The 15,651-nt window shown below is 35.4% G+C and overlaps 1 protein-coding gene across 4 annotated transcripts in view; it reads left to right on the top strand.

Annotated features, from left to right (window-relative positions):
• The window catches only part of LOC125094686 (protocadherin-9), a 927,361-nt gene that overhangs the window by 612,439 nt on the left and 299,271 nt on the right, over positions 1 to 15,651 (top strand). For 2 of the 4 annotated variants that reach the window (XM_047720110.1, XM_047720109.1), the window contains one exon: positions 2,595 to 2,670. In XM_047720110.1, the coding sequence (XP_047576066.1) occupies positions 2,595 to 2,670 (76 nt within the window). Of the gene's footprint in view, positions 1 to 2,468; positions 2,671 to 15,651 lie in introns of all 4 variants that reach the window. The other 2 variants (XM_047720107.1, XM_047720106.1) reach the window with 1 other exon arrangement.

Raw genomic sequence — 15,651 nt, 5'->3', positions numbered from 1 at the left:
ATTATAGTTTGATTTGCTTGATCAGTTTGCTTCATACTATAATAACCATGTTCCAATTCTTAGTCCATATGCCACCTCCCACCCCAAACTCCCATTAGACTGATAAACTGCACAGGTTTGCCACTTAAAACTTAACATCTTTGAGTCAAATTAATTAGGAAATAGTTCCATAAGCCACCGTAGTTTAAGCATTGTACCACTCTAATTTACACTGTCCTATTGCAAAGGACTATACCACTGCAAATAGATTTCTGTCTTTGCTTATTCTCACTTACAAAGTGGCAAAGGAAGATCATAGCATAATATATGTGAGATGGAATTTAATTGGTTGTATTTGAAACAGTTTTCAAAAGAGCATTTTTCTTCTCAGCAAAATCATAGTGCCAGGCTGTGTACCAGTGGGTGCTTAATAAATGCTCGTTCTAATGACTGTTGTGTGAGAACTGCTGGGTTCAAGTGTTACTGGGGCTGCAGATTCACATTTCTCAGGGGGAAAAATACAAAGTAATTAAAACAATATTAATTATGCTTAGAAGAATATCATGCATGGAGATTTTCCTTTTCTCTTCTGTCTGTGGAACATATGCTTTATAATGGCTTATGGACCTCTAGAAATGCTTTAGAAATACTGAAGAATAATCTGTCCCAATATCGCTTATATTTGACTACTTTTTTACTCACCTGAGGTATTCCTCCAGAGGTAATACCAAAGATGCTGTAATCACTGAAACTACAGACTTTTTTTTTTTTTGTAATTTAATTTTTTTATTTTTTCAGCATAACAGTATTCATTATTTTTGCACCACACCCAGTGCTCCATGCAATCCGTGCCCTCTACAATACCCACCACCTGGTGCCCCCAACCTGAAACTACAGACTTTTTAATAGGCCACTCACTTTAAAAGCTATGTTGGTACTGTATAATGGGCAGCCTGGTCATCGACCTTAATGCTGTGTTTATCACCAAAGGATACTGATGAAACAAGGGCATATTGAAACATAAACAAAAAAATACTTACATTACTGATTTTCTCTAAAGGGTTAAATTCACACAAGAGAAGAAACACTATAGTAAATGGTAGCATTTTCCTTCCTATCCAAGATATTAATATTCAAGTCTGGCTTGCATATTGTGGAGCACTCACCTAGGCACGTTTTAAAATACATTGAAGGGTGAATGAGATAGTTGTGCTTGAAGGTGAAATGTGCTACAATAGACTCAATTAGCACCATTTATGATTATAGTTTATGTGATGTCGGCATCAGTTCATTAAAAATGTACTGAACTATCAAATCGTTTCATACAGGTCATTGAACAGCAATAAAGTGGTATCCGCTCTTCTCCATTAGGACTCTGAGCTGGATTTGAACCAGTGACTCATAGGAAATATGCTATGTCCTATTGTTGTCTATAAAAATGCATTTATAGAGTGGCAGTATATCTATCTATAGCATTTTGTGTCTATTTGCATTCTTTTTTCTTTGGAATGGATACAGTCTATAAATTGCCTCTCCACAAAACACACAAATGTTAGGTATTATGAAGTGATTATACATTATGCTTTTGTATTTTATATACTTTATTATTTATGCATTCACAATTTTGTTAAACATGAGTAAAAGTGGTCACATGTGACAGGATATTGAAAGGTCTTCTGACTGTTAAAGCAGAATGAAGATTAGGTGCAGCCAGACATACAGCGCAAATTTATTACTCTCCTATAATTCCATAAGTCATAAATCTCCACCCCACACAGCTGTAAATATTCTCCTATCTCATGGATTACATCAGCTAAAAGAACATTTACCAAGAGTACTAAGCAGCAATCTGTGCTGAAATGCACACTTTTATTTTATTAAAACACTAAAATTTATTGAAGTACCCATGCACATATTTTAGGTTACTTCCGATAGTGACATTGTAGAAATAGATGTCAAAATAATACTGTAAGCATCTTTCTACTGGGATGTTCTATAACCAGTGAGTGGTAGTAATATCTGAGCCAATGGGCAATAATGACTTCTTTGCAAAAACTACCTTAAAATCATTAAATAAAGAAAATGCCTGTTTCATTCAAAAGAAACTGAATGTCACATTGTCTATGTATTTATTCAGATCTTTGGAACAAATATTTGCATATTTCTGCTTATTTCAAGTTTTTTTTTTTAACGTTGACAACTGGTATATTCCTTTTTTGCTTTTCTTCCTGTAATTTTCAGCGGTTTACCATTAGTGCCTTTTTTGTCCTTCAATTAAACAAGACCATAATTCCTTCTTGTATTTTGCAAGTTAGACATGATACGGTAAATAGCAAGTGCTAAATTTCGTTCCTAGCTTTGTTCCAAGTTTTATCTGTTTTGCTTTTACATTGTATCTTGTGTTGAAAGTTGTTCTGATTTTGTGTTCCGCCGCGCCCCTTTTCTCCGGGCGGAGTGTTAATCCGCGTGTCCTGTGGTCTTCTTTGTAGTCGCAGCGCCGGGTTACGTTTCACCTCCCCGATGGCTCCCAGGAAAGCTGCAGTGACAGTGGTCTAGGAGACCACGAGCCGGTGGGTAGTGGCACCCTGATCTCACACCCTCTTCCTCTGGTTCAGCCACAGGACGAATTCTACGACCAGGCCTCTCCGGACAAGAGGACCGAAGCAGATGGCAACTCTGACCCCAACTCTGGTGAGTCCCCTTAAAAACTGTGATCGCTTGGAGTTCTGGCTTTTTGTTGTGTGCACTTGAGTTCTAACAGTGATTTGGGGAAGCAAATAAATGGACATTCGGTTGGTTTTGCTAGCTTTCTTGTTGTATTCAAAATATATCAAGTCTACTGTGTTTGTTGTTCGGTGGAATGATGTTTTCCAGTGAAGACTTAAAAAAAAAAAGATAAAATAGTTGATTAAAACAAGTGTGAAGAGGGATGATAGTGATTTGGGGGTTTTACTTTTTTTGTCTTTTTAAATTTTGTCTGTTTAAATTTTGGATATGTTTTAACCAATGCATTGAATGAGTGGGATGAGTGAGATGGAATTAGCCAAGATCTTAATTCTGCACACCTTAGAAATCATTGCCCATTCAGAGTAAGCCCTGTGAGGGTGCTTTTTTCTTTGCCTTTGGAGGAAAATTTGGGCAAGTACTCTACCTTTTCTGGTGATTCTGTTATATATATATATATATATATATATATATATATATATATATATATATATATATATATAAAATAACTGACTAGTTCACTTTTATTAAAATGCTCAAAGTCTAATTTAATAATAATGTCCAGTCCACAGTAATGACCAGGATTTCTACTTGATTTGAATTAAAACTGTTTTCTAACTCATTTTGAACCTGCATCACACTGCTCGCCTACAGGGAGAAATGTGGACAGGATGAGTTTTCCCCAATTTTCTAAACTCTTCTACTGCTGTAGACATACATGTGCTTCTGGCAATTCTGTGGTTGAAGTAGAATTCCAAGAGGAGGTAAAAAGCTTGTCCTGTTGTGAGAATCCAGAACTGGTGTTCTCTGATTTCTAGGATTTTAGAATTTGAATTTTAGAATTCGCCTCTCTTTGTATCCAGGTCTGTGGTCTGGGATATTACATATTACATATTACCCCTTCCTCTCCCTGAAGCTGGCATCCATTTCTGCCTGTTTCTCTGACAAATGTCTCTCTTCTCATTGGCATGTATAGCTACATCTGCATCTTCTTTCTGCTGAGGTTTCTCCCTACTTCAGCCAGTCTTTTAGGAAGAGCTAAGTAAATTGCACACCAGCTCTGATTCTTTATCTTTCTTTCACGTTCTGTATCTTCGGGTCATAAGAGATATATAAGTGCATCTTTTTACTTCACATATCCAGAAGGGCAGGCTATATGCAAAGAGGGGAGTTCTCATTACACAACATTTGGGGGAGCTGGCCAACTGTCCTCCTTAGAGCTTGGTTTTGATTAAACATCATTGAATCTAGGTGGTTCTACTGAATCATCCTTTCCTGGACTTGTGTGAAGAGGTCAGATACGTAAGATAGCTTTTTCTAAACTGATTTCCTGGTTTTCAGCTTCCCTCTCTCCAATTTTAAAACATCTCTTTCGTCATTAAGCTGAAGGTACCAAACTGGTTCTTGGCTTCCTCTTCTGCATATGGGAATGGTTGGCTTCTCTTGTCTTTGGGCTTCAGCTAAAACCAAGACAGAAAGACTCCCATTTTAAGAAAATAGTTTTAGGTCGTGTCTATACAGTTCTCCAAAGGTGTTTTTTTGTTTGTTCGTTTTTTTACAGAAGTAAGAGGAAAGAAGGGGGAAAAAGTATACATAAGTATGGTTAACATAAATTACCTTAAGCCAGAACTTCACCCAAAATATATAGCTATTCCCCCAATGCCTTCTTAGACCAGGGAAGTAGCTGAGTGAGCTGCCTAATGGGAGAAGTTAGAAGAGATTCTAAAACAAACAAACAAACAAACAAAGGGCCTTTTCAGAATAGCTTCGAGAGGTCCCTGGGGTTGTTACCAATCTAGTCACAAGGAAAAAGAGACCCAAGGGATGACACACCCTTGCACACTCCAACATTCAACCCAACACAGTGACTTTACCCAGGAGAATCATGGTCAATAAAATGTGTTAAACTGCTCCTTGGTGGAGACAACATCCTTATTCATCATTAAGAAAGAAGGAAAATCGGGAGATAAGGAAAAGAGGCACTGTGAGGGGCCCTGGAGGCCAACTATACTTTCCACATTTAATAGGACTTAAAATTTTAACCTCCTCTGTAAATGTCTAGAGCAGAATTAATTAGAATAGCCTAGAAATATTAAGAGATTCATAACCAAATGGTAATTCATATTAGGATAGTATTATGATATATTATCTTAAAATTCCACAGTCGCATTTTTGTAATTAACTTTGAGGAATTTGTGAAGTGAGATATAGCATAATTGAAGCAGTAATCTTCAATAGTAATAATCTTGCTATTCAGATTTAGATTGTATCCTTTGTCTTCATTGGGGTTTTCTGTCTGTGGTGTGGTAATTCTTGAGAAGCCAAGATTTTAAAGTAACCATGCTATCTCCATAGAAATCATGAATGTCAGTATTAATCTGTACAGTTATTAAGTATTCAATTTGTATGGATTCCTATTTTTATAGGAATATTTTTAAAATATTATGCTTCTCAATAAAAAAAAAAAACCTTTGAAGATAAGTAGTAATTCCATAGTAACTCTTTTCATTATACTTTTTAAAAAAAGATTATTTATTTATTTATTTGACAGACAGAGATTCCAAGTAGGCAGAGAGGCAGGCAGAGAGAGAGGAGGAAGCAGGCTTCCCGCTGAGCAGAGAGCCCGATGTGGGGCTCAATCCCAGGACCATGGGATCATGACCTGAGCCAAAGGCAGAGGCTTTAACCCACTGAACCACCCAGACACCCCTTTTCATTATACTTTTTAAAGGAAAACTAATAAAAGAACTATCTTCTGGAGGAGTTTTGGGAAATATTAGGCTTTAGTATAGGGTCTCGCTTCTGTACACACACACACACACACACACACACAGTGTCATTTAGCTACAATATTCTTTACTTCTAAGTTTATACTTCTAGGTTGTTGACATCATAAGTTTTATATTCTATCAAACACATGAATTTTGAAAAAAAAATTAGGAAAGTATGAAGGTTTTTACATGCAATCCCAAAAATAAAGTTTGGAAGTTATGTTATAATTGATGGTTTTTGTAAATAATACCATGTAAAATCTACAGTAGTCTTTATTGTGTTAGATGTGACTCATGCCAATAATTTAGATGTGCTGGACATACAACATTTTTTTTTCTTTCATTTAGAAAAAGACTTGAATCCCCATTTTACTAGTGTGATGGAAACTTCGCTTTTCTCCCCCCTCAATTTCACATGGTCTATGTCATGCCAAAAAGAATTGAAATATTCTGGTCCCTTGGTCATCTGCACACTTACATGTCCACGGAGATGCCCCTTGTTTCATTGGTTCCTCACGTGTCTCAGATGATATTGCCTTCATCCCAGCCCTCCTGGCCCCTTCATAACTACTCCTAATGCCTTCAGACCACTGGTGGGCAAAGGAGTTTGTGCATGGCTCTGGTGCCTAGATGCTTGGTGAGTTTATCACTCCAGGATCTTCCTGCTTCCCTGGACTCTGCTGTGGAATCTAGCCTCAGGACTCTGTAATCCCAAGCCGCTGGATTTCTCTGAGTTCTGCCCAACAAGCATGATGTAGTCTCTACCTCTGTTTCTTTCTTTCATCCCTTTCCTTTCCAGCAGGGCTGCATAAATGCTTTTAATATCTGGAGTTGGAGATCCTCACTGCATCTCTTTTTTTTTTTTTTTTTTTAAAGATTTTATTTATTTATTTGACAGAGAGAAATCACAAGTAAGCAGAGAGGCAGGCAGAGAGAGAGGAGGAAGCAGGCTCCCCGCTGAGCAGAAAGCCCGATGTGGGGCTTGAACCCAGGACCTGGGATCATGACCTGAGCCGAAGGCAGCGGCCCAACCCACTGAGCCACCCAGGCGCCCCCTCACTGCATCTCTTGATAGTTTTCCACAAAGACATAATCCCTCCAACTTTTTTTTTTCTCTAGTACCAACTGAAAAAAATAATCTGTGTAGTAGGTTCAGAACTTTGAAAAATAACAGAATGCCTTTTAACCATTCTCTATCTTGTCTCATCCTCATATATGCAATGATTATAAAGCCAGTACCTGTTTGAAAAGGCTGGGGTAGGTAAAGGGATATATACAAGTAGAAATATATATATATATATATATATATGTATATATATATATATATATATACACACATATATATATATATAAACACTTCAAAATTATTTTCATAAATAATTATATAAAATTATACTTGTGTTTATTGCTAAAATAAAATAATCAGAGCATGCTATTAAATTATACAGGGAGTGGATATAAAAGTGATAAACAAAAGAAATTATTCCTTTTTAATGAAGTAGTTTTAAAAATCCTATGATGAAGAACTTCAACCCATTAGTCATTGATTACTACATGAAATCGAGTTCACACAGGAAATCCAAGACACACACTTGCTTGGTATATTAATTTATAAAATGAACTGGTGCCCTAGAAACTTCCAGTGGTGACCAGCGAGTTTGTTTCTTTATTCAGTATCATAAAAAATTTTTAAGAAAATTGTGGATATATGAGTATGTGTTGCATTTTGAATGATATTAATTACTTATTTTGTTAGATGTGATAATGGTATTATAGCTTTATTAAGAGAAAATCCTTTATTGGTAGTGATGGATTGTGAAGAACTTATAGAAGAAACAAAATAATGTGTGGAATTTGTTTTAATGATACCCGAACAAAATACTACTAATGATGATGATAGTGATAGTAATGATGGGAATAAATTAAACAATGAAATGTTAGTGGTTGTTGAGGTTGGATAATGGATGTATAGAGTCTTATTATACTGTTGTTTCCTAATTTTATACTGTTTTGAAATTCTCAAAATGCAAAGTTTATTTTAAGTATATAGTGGGAGACTGATATAAAACTCAGAATCAATATATGAAATATCCAGGTTCTTCCTTTTTCTATTAATTGTTTTGAACCAAAGATACGGTTTATTGTACGGAAGTATAGCCAGATGGTTGTGTATACATTGAAGTGTATTTCAAATGGTGAAATTGCAATTAAACAGAGATTTTTCAGTAATTACATTTGTATTTGGAAGACTAGAATATAAATTGGTATTTTCCTCCATTAAAGATCTTTCGAGTAAAATAGAGTCTTTGAAAAGTCCTTTTTGGAATTTAGCAATAAAATCATTAAGCAGAAACTTCAGCCCTTCTCTGTATGACACCAGGGGGAATTTAAGGACAGGGCATGAGGAGTAGCCTTCTGCAACCAAATAGATAGTGTCTCTGTGTTCTAGGGACATCTGAGTCTTAGAGCATCCTTAGTCAGCTACACCGCAAATAACACACTCACGTGCAGAATGTCTTGCACCGAGTTTTGTCACCTTTTCTGAATATAGAGACTTGGTCTATTCTTGAATAGCAGATAAAGCATATTTCTTTAAGAAGTTAGCTCGTTAATGTGATCATACACTCCACGTATAATTCAATAAAATCATTACATCTAAGAACACATTAAGGGGATTTTCAGTAGGAGTTTTCTATTTTTAATAACTGTAACTAGACTGATGAAAGAATTTCCCTAACTTAAAAGCAAACAAAAACAATTATGTGATCAGATCAGGAACAGCTTATTACCACTAATTCAGAATTAAGGCTTAATCTTGTCCCATTGAGAATCATGAATAGAGTTATTTTTATATCTGGCATTTCTTTTAAATGTCATTTTAAAGGATTTTCTGCTGTTTAATCATGTGCAAAATTGCAGATTGTATTTACTTTATTAAAGCCCTATCTGTTCCTGTGCTTCTGCCTCTACCTGGACTGTATGTGAATCAGTTGGCGAACTTCTCACTAAGGATAATTTTGATACCTGAGGATATGGATGGGTAGTATTTATTCAGGTGTATGTACGAGTCAGGAATGCTAATAAATGTTTTAATATATTGTTTATGATTCCACACAATAATACAAGTTAGACAGTATTCTAAGTCAATTGAATTTCAGAAAATGACAGTTATCTGTCTGAAACTACTTAACAGATAGCTGAGGCAGAATAGAAACTTAAGAGTACCTGACTCCACAGCAATGCTCTACTATTTAGAGAAGCACCTTCACTGTCCATATGTTTTATGGCAGTGTCATCACTGGCACTGAGGTGTGAATTCCAAGACACTAATGTTATATGTTGTGTGTGTATGTGTGTATACATATGTATGTGTATACAGATAGATATTATATCCAGCTGCCCCAGCAACTTCTTCTGGTGTGCCTGGGTGCTCAGTAGGATAAGCATCTGACTCGATTTCCTCGCAGGTCTTGATATCATGCATTGTGAAATCGAGCCCCACATCAGGCTCTGCCCTGGGTGTGGAGGTTGCTTAAGAGTCTCTCTCTCCCGGGGCACCTGGGTGGCTCAGTGGGTTAAAGCCTCTGCCTTCGGCTCAGGTCATGATCTCAGGGTCCTGAGATCAAGCCCCGCATCGGGCTCTCTGCTCAGCAGGGAGCCTGCTTTCCTCTCTCTCTATCTGCCTGCTGTTCTACCTACTTGATCGCTCTCTCTCTCTCTGTGTCAACTAAATAAATAAAATCTTTAAAAAAAAAAAAAAAGAGTCTCTCTCTCTCTCCCTCTGCCCCTCCCTTGCCCCCCTCTACATACAAATTGCTCCTTCTCAGGCTGTTGGAGAAAACTCTGTATGCTTCTGGGTGGACTTTAGGATCTGGTTCACGTGGAAGTGGTCTCACCTTTCAGCTCTCATAGTGGAGTTCTTGTCAACACTAATCTTATTTTTTTTAAAGAAAATTTGAGAAATTGAATTTTAAGAAGATGAGTTGGTTGAACGGTCTGCTAGTAAGATGAACAATTTGGGAAAGATCTGCTCCTGCAGTTTTTGTTTGTTCGTTTGTTTGTTATGGTTTGGTTTTTGGCCTTAGGTTATTGGCAGTTGTGTCCTTAGTAGAACCCTGCAGACCATACGGTATAAAGTATTTTTATACAGAGGCATTACAAGGGAAGACTTTGCCTATAGTTACATAGTTTGTGAGTCAAGAATTAAACTCATATACACCACCTCTTGCTTAGTGCTCTTTTCAGTGGAATAAATTTCCCTTTTTATTACCGCTGTACCTTTTCTTATTTTTTTTTTACATTTTTTCCTCAAAGAAAACCTGTATGATATTTTTGATTAACAATTGTCTCTCCCATTATCAGTAAGAACTGTTTGCTCACCTTCCTATTCTCTGTGCATGACAGCACCTGACATAGAGTAGGCCAGCAACGTGTATTTGTGACTGAATGAATAAATCAATATTTCAAAAACTCATGAAACACAATCAGACAAATTAAAAGTGTTCTATCAAGATAACAATGGATGAACAAACAAACAAAAGCTACTGAGAAGTACACCATGTTAACTGTAGCTATCTTCAGTTTGAAACATTGATTTCACCTTTTTAATTCGTCTATATTTCCCACAATTTTAATAACAAATTCAAAATTATATTTTCATTTGGTGATGAGGTGATATAAATGGAAAGCACCTGATATAGAGCTGGGAAAAAAATTCATTCTTAATATTACAAAATTTGCATTAAAAATATTCTTTCTGTCAGTTGTACATGCTAAGAAATACTGAGAATTTAAAACATTTGGGCATGAGAGACAGACTGTCATTTTGCGAAGAAAAAAAACAATTAAATAAAAAGGACTTAAAAAAATTCAGAAAAAATATATAAATCCAAATTTCAATCCTAAGAATTTATGCTAATACTAACCTGCATCAAAAAAACAATCATTAACCATAGTATGCTTTGAAAATTAAACATGAATTTGATTTTTTGGCACAGTATAGTATTAAATAATACGGACTCAAAGAAAATTGTTCAGAAATTTTATATTGTCACCTGCTGTGTTCATTTCCCCATGGGATTTTCATAATCAGTTCATGGTGATCCTACAGTAGTGGACCCTGAGTTGATGAATGCAGAGTTCTTTAAAGAATAGTATAGAGAAAGAGAAATCAGTCCTACTGTGATTTCAGTTTAAACGGGGAAGAAGGTGCCAAAAACCCAGCAACTAAAAAAAAAAAAAATAATAATAATTTGATTACCCTTTTTAATCCTAGGATACTTTAATTTTCTTCTTTATTAAACATTTTTCTAAATCTAACCTCAAAACTTATCTATTATTATCTATTTTTGCCTCAAAATCAGAGAAGGCAGAAAGTTTTCTGGAATGAGATCATCTAGATTATAAAGCAAATATCTATCTCCCCATCTCCCCTCTATCTACCTACCGTCTATGTTATGTTGCTAATTATAATACTTAGTGCCTTTTAAGAGCACACATTCATAATCTCACACTACCTTTAAGTCAGGAGTCTGAACATGGTTTGTCTGCGTTCTCTGTGCAGGGTCTCAAAGCCGGCAATCAAGGTGTCAGCCAGGTTGCATTCTCATCTGCAGGCCAACTGTGGAAGAATTTACTAAGAATTTACATACTATTAACAGAATTTTTTTTTAATTTTTAAATTTATTATTTATTTGAGAGAGAGAGTGAATGAGAGAGAGAGCATGAGAAGGTGGGTAGGGGCAGAAGGAGAAGCAGACTCCCCACTGAGCAGGGAGCCTGATTTGGGGCTTGATCCAGGAACCCTGCGATGATGATCTGAGCCGAAGGTAGCTGCTCAACAGACTGAGCCACCCAGGCACCCCCTGTTAGCAGAATTTATTTCCTTGCATTGGTAGGACTGAGCACCGCAGCATCTTTCCGGTCATCAGCTGGAGACTGCTCACAGCATCTAGAGGCCACACTCAGCTTTTAGCTACACATGCCTCCCAACATATCCACTTCTTTAAAGCCATTTAAAGAAACAGAGTCTCTCTCTAAACTCTAGTGAGCTTGTAGCAGCATAACATTTTATACAACCTAATCACGAAAGTGACATCTCTCACCATTGCCATATTCTGTTGGTTAGAAGCAAGCCTTAGGTCCTGTCCACACTCAAGGGAAGGGGATACACATAGTTGTGAATACCAGGAGGTGGGAACCATGAGGGGTCACCCTAAAGTAACTCTGCTGCAATCTGTATAAGTCTTAGCCATTTTGATATAACTTCATATTCAAAAGTTTTTGCTTAAGACTCTTTATTCACTTGACTTTTCCATGATTTACTTGTTTATTCATTTATCTGTTCATTCTGTAAGTACTCACATAGAGGCTACTGTGGTGCCAAGTACAATGCTAGGTTCTAGGAATAGACATTAAAACCAAGGCTTCCTAAACTTTCAAAAACTCTGTTACCAAACCGGGAAAGCAAGAGTTCTTAATCTAGAGTTGCTCAGTCAGAGAAGGAGAAGAAGCTGATGAGTAGATTTTGGGGAATCTATGAAGTTCCAGAAATTGTTTTGCAATTTTCTTTTCTATGAGGGGTGTGCTCTGAGCATTTTATAGACTGTAAGAGGAAGATTGAAGAAGAAGAAGAAGAAGAAGAAAAGGAAAAGAAACACTGATTTTTTAGAAGATACTGGATACCAGTAACATTAGTGAGCTATAATAAATGCTAATGGTAAGTGTATAAAAAAGTGGGTTTTAGGATTGAGTAAGTCTTAAATAAGCAATAAAGATTCTTTTGGTAAAAATGATACTTTATTATTTTTTAAAATTTCATTTTAGGTGCTGTATACTTTTTTTTTTTTTATCTTAGAGGGAGAGAGCGAGAGAGAAAGTATGCACATGTGCAGGACAGGGAGGAGGAGCAGAAGGAGAGGGAGAGAGAATTTTAAGCAGACTCCATGCTGAGCGTGAAGCCCCATATGGGGCTCAATCACAGGACCCTGAGATCAGGAGCTGAGCCAAAACCAGGAGTTGGACACTCAACCAGCTCCACCACCCAGGAGCCCAGACAAAGTGATACTTTCAAGAAGTGACATTGGATGAAAAGAAATTGTCTAAGTAAATAAAATGTTTGTGCATGGGTGTGTGTGCATGTGTGTTAACAGTTGCACGAGTGGGGGTTTCTTGGTGCTATGAAAGGTCATGGTGCTATGAAAGGTTCATGCTTGGGCAAGCAATGAATACTTCATTATCTTTGGAGCACATGCAAATATGATTAGCTCTACTACTTGGGCTTAGATTCCTAATCTCAAAAATGGGACTATTAATAATCTTTAAAAATATGGTCATAAAAATTATGGTTATTTGATAAAGCTATTCACCCTAGCACAGCACCTAAAACATAGTAAATATTCAATAAATGGTTAATATTAAATTATTCAAGTATGTGACAATAAATGAAGCTGGATTGAGAAATAAGTTGGGACCAGATTTTGAAGGATAAGATAGAGCAGATAAAGAAAAAGATAGACTTTTGAGGGTCTTTTCAAGATTTTGGTTTGTGAGACATTGGAGAATTATGCAATTAAATAAATTAGAAAACATAAGAGAAAAACTCAGATTAGGAATTAATATTTTTTCTTTAATTTTAAACTTTGAGGTGCTGGACAAGAAAATCTAGGAGGTAGGAATACAATTCTGCACTGGAAATTGTAAACTAATAAAATAGAAGGTGAATGAAATTCTTTGAGCAAATGCAATAATTATGAGGAGAGAGAAGAGACCCAAAAAGAAATCATGACAAACCTTAACATTCAAGGCAGGCAAAAGTGAAGGTGGAGTGGAGTAAAGATATTCGAAAGCCTGGGGAGATTTGAGTCCATACATAGTTAATGACTTTTGGGGGGAAGCAATGCAGAGTTGTTATTAAGAACAAAGACTGTGGGGGCTCCTGGGTGGCTCAGTGGGTTAAGCCTCTGCCTTCAGCTCAGGTCATGATCCCAGTCCTGGGATTGAGCCCCACATCAGGCTCTCTGCTCAGCGGGGAGCCTGCCTCCTCCTCTCTCTCTCTGCCTGCCTCTCTGCCTACTTATGATCTCTGTCAAATAAGTAAATAAAAGCTTTTAAAAAAAAAAAAGACCAAAGACTGTGGCATCAAAATAATCTATGACCTAACTCACTGACTTTGCAGCCACAGGGCTATTGGCACTTAACACAGGCTCAGTTTATAGGTATCATTATATTTTTTTGCTGTTGTTATTATCAGTAGGTAGCAAAAAAAAAAAAAGTGTAGAATGAACGAAACCTGTATCTGATTATTTAGCAAAGTTTCATATCAAGTTTTTAAAATTACCATAGTGAAGTTTGAAGTGTAAAATTATTACACATTTGAAGACAGAATAAAATTCTAAAAAAAACTCACATTAGTTTCAAATTGTAAAATTTTATACTTTAAATTCTTGTCATTTGACTTTTTCATATAATATCTGATGAGTGACCTCAAGACATTGCTATTTGCTAAAGACTGATAAAAATTATAAAGTAAAGCATATTTATGTTCTGATATCTGCATTGTTTTACTTTAAACTACTTAAGTTCACTTAATTATTTTAAAGTATTTACTGTTAATTACTCACATTTCTGTTTTATTACCAATGAAATGACTTTTTAAAATATTACCTAACATGTAGTTAAAAGATGGCTGTAAAATAGGCAGGGGCACAAGCTTTCTCTGCTGGAAAGTTTTAGATCTCATCAATTTAAAGTATGACTTTAAATTCCCAAAATAATTAGCTGTGAGGACTCATTTATTGTAAATACTTAAAAGGTTTTAGTAATACTCTCTTGCATTTGAGCTCATTAAACCAGGTCACAAAGTGTTTAGTATGATAATAGAAAAAATCTGTAGTAACAATATGCCTCCTAGTGTAAAGTAAGGGTAATGTCAGCTTTCATTGGTGTGGGGATGGAATCCATTTGCATAGCTGTATGCTGTCTTGTGCTTCATTCTTTAAGAATCCATAAGACAAAATAGTGTACTTAATACTGGACATGTGGTATGCCTTATAGGTGAAATGACTATTAATTATATGTCTGTGTTTATAATAATTTGAGAGCGGTAGAAGTGATAGATAAATAGATAAGCAAATCAATAGTTATATCTAAAAATAAGAAGCTTACTGATTTCATTAACACTTAGAAACATAAAATTAAGGTTTTTTTAAAGCTCAAAATAAAACTATTTCACAGAAAAACACGGAAATAATTACGAACTATAAAGGACATATACTCATAAAATCAGACTAATATTCTTATTTTATCTTAATGTATAAAAATAAATAAAATAAAGAAATTGTCCATGAAGTTTTAAAGCAATTTGAAATTTTTGACAAACTTAGGTTTGTCTGAAATGTCCCCAATATACCTTAACACTATCTTGACACACATTTTTGCCAATGGACTTATTCTGATTAGTGTGACTAACAAATACATAAATGCCCAAATTTTAATAACCCTAACCCTAAAGTAAGTTTGCCAAATAAAATATAGGATGACCAGTTAAATTTGAATTTCATATAAACAATGATATTGGGGGGGTCTATGTATGTCTGAAATATAGCAATATTGTAATGTACCTTATAATATTGAGGACTTACATAGACTAAAAGAATATTTATTATTTATCTAATACTCAAATTTATTTTTAAAATTTTTCTCTCAATCTGGTGACTTTACCTTAATGATACACTGTTTTAGTAAAATAGCATTGAATGAATTAAATGATACAATTCAAATATTATGAGGAAATCTATCCCTGCTATATATTTAATTGTAAGTAAAATTTAGTGTAGTGATCAGTTGACTTCACATTAGAATTAGACATTTAACACTGCCCCATGCAAAAACATTTCTTTTTTCCCCCCCTAAGATTTTATTTATTTATTTGACAGACAGAGATCATGTGTCCAGAAAATCATATCTCAATATTAGAAGTTCAGCTTGTACTTATATTCAACACTATAAATGTATTGTTCAATCATTGAATGATGATTTCTCTGTCATTCTTTTAGTGTTGTTGCAAACAGAAATTCTGGTTAAACTTTTTAATTCCTTTTTTTTTTTTAGTTTGATGTTACTTTTGATACATCAGATTTTAGGATTCTTTATGTTTTCCTTGACTTTCACATGCCTT

This window comes from Lutra lutra, chromosome 3 (assembly GCF_902655055.1).
Source record: "Lutra lutra chromosome 3, mLutLut1.2, whole genome shotgun sequence".
Taxonomy (NCBI): Eukaryota; Metazoa; Chordata; class Mammalia; order Carnivora; family Mustelidae; genus Lutra; species Lutra lutra.
This window is presented reverse-complemented; position numbering and strand designations above follow the sequence as displayed.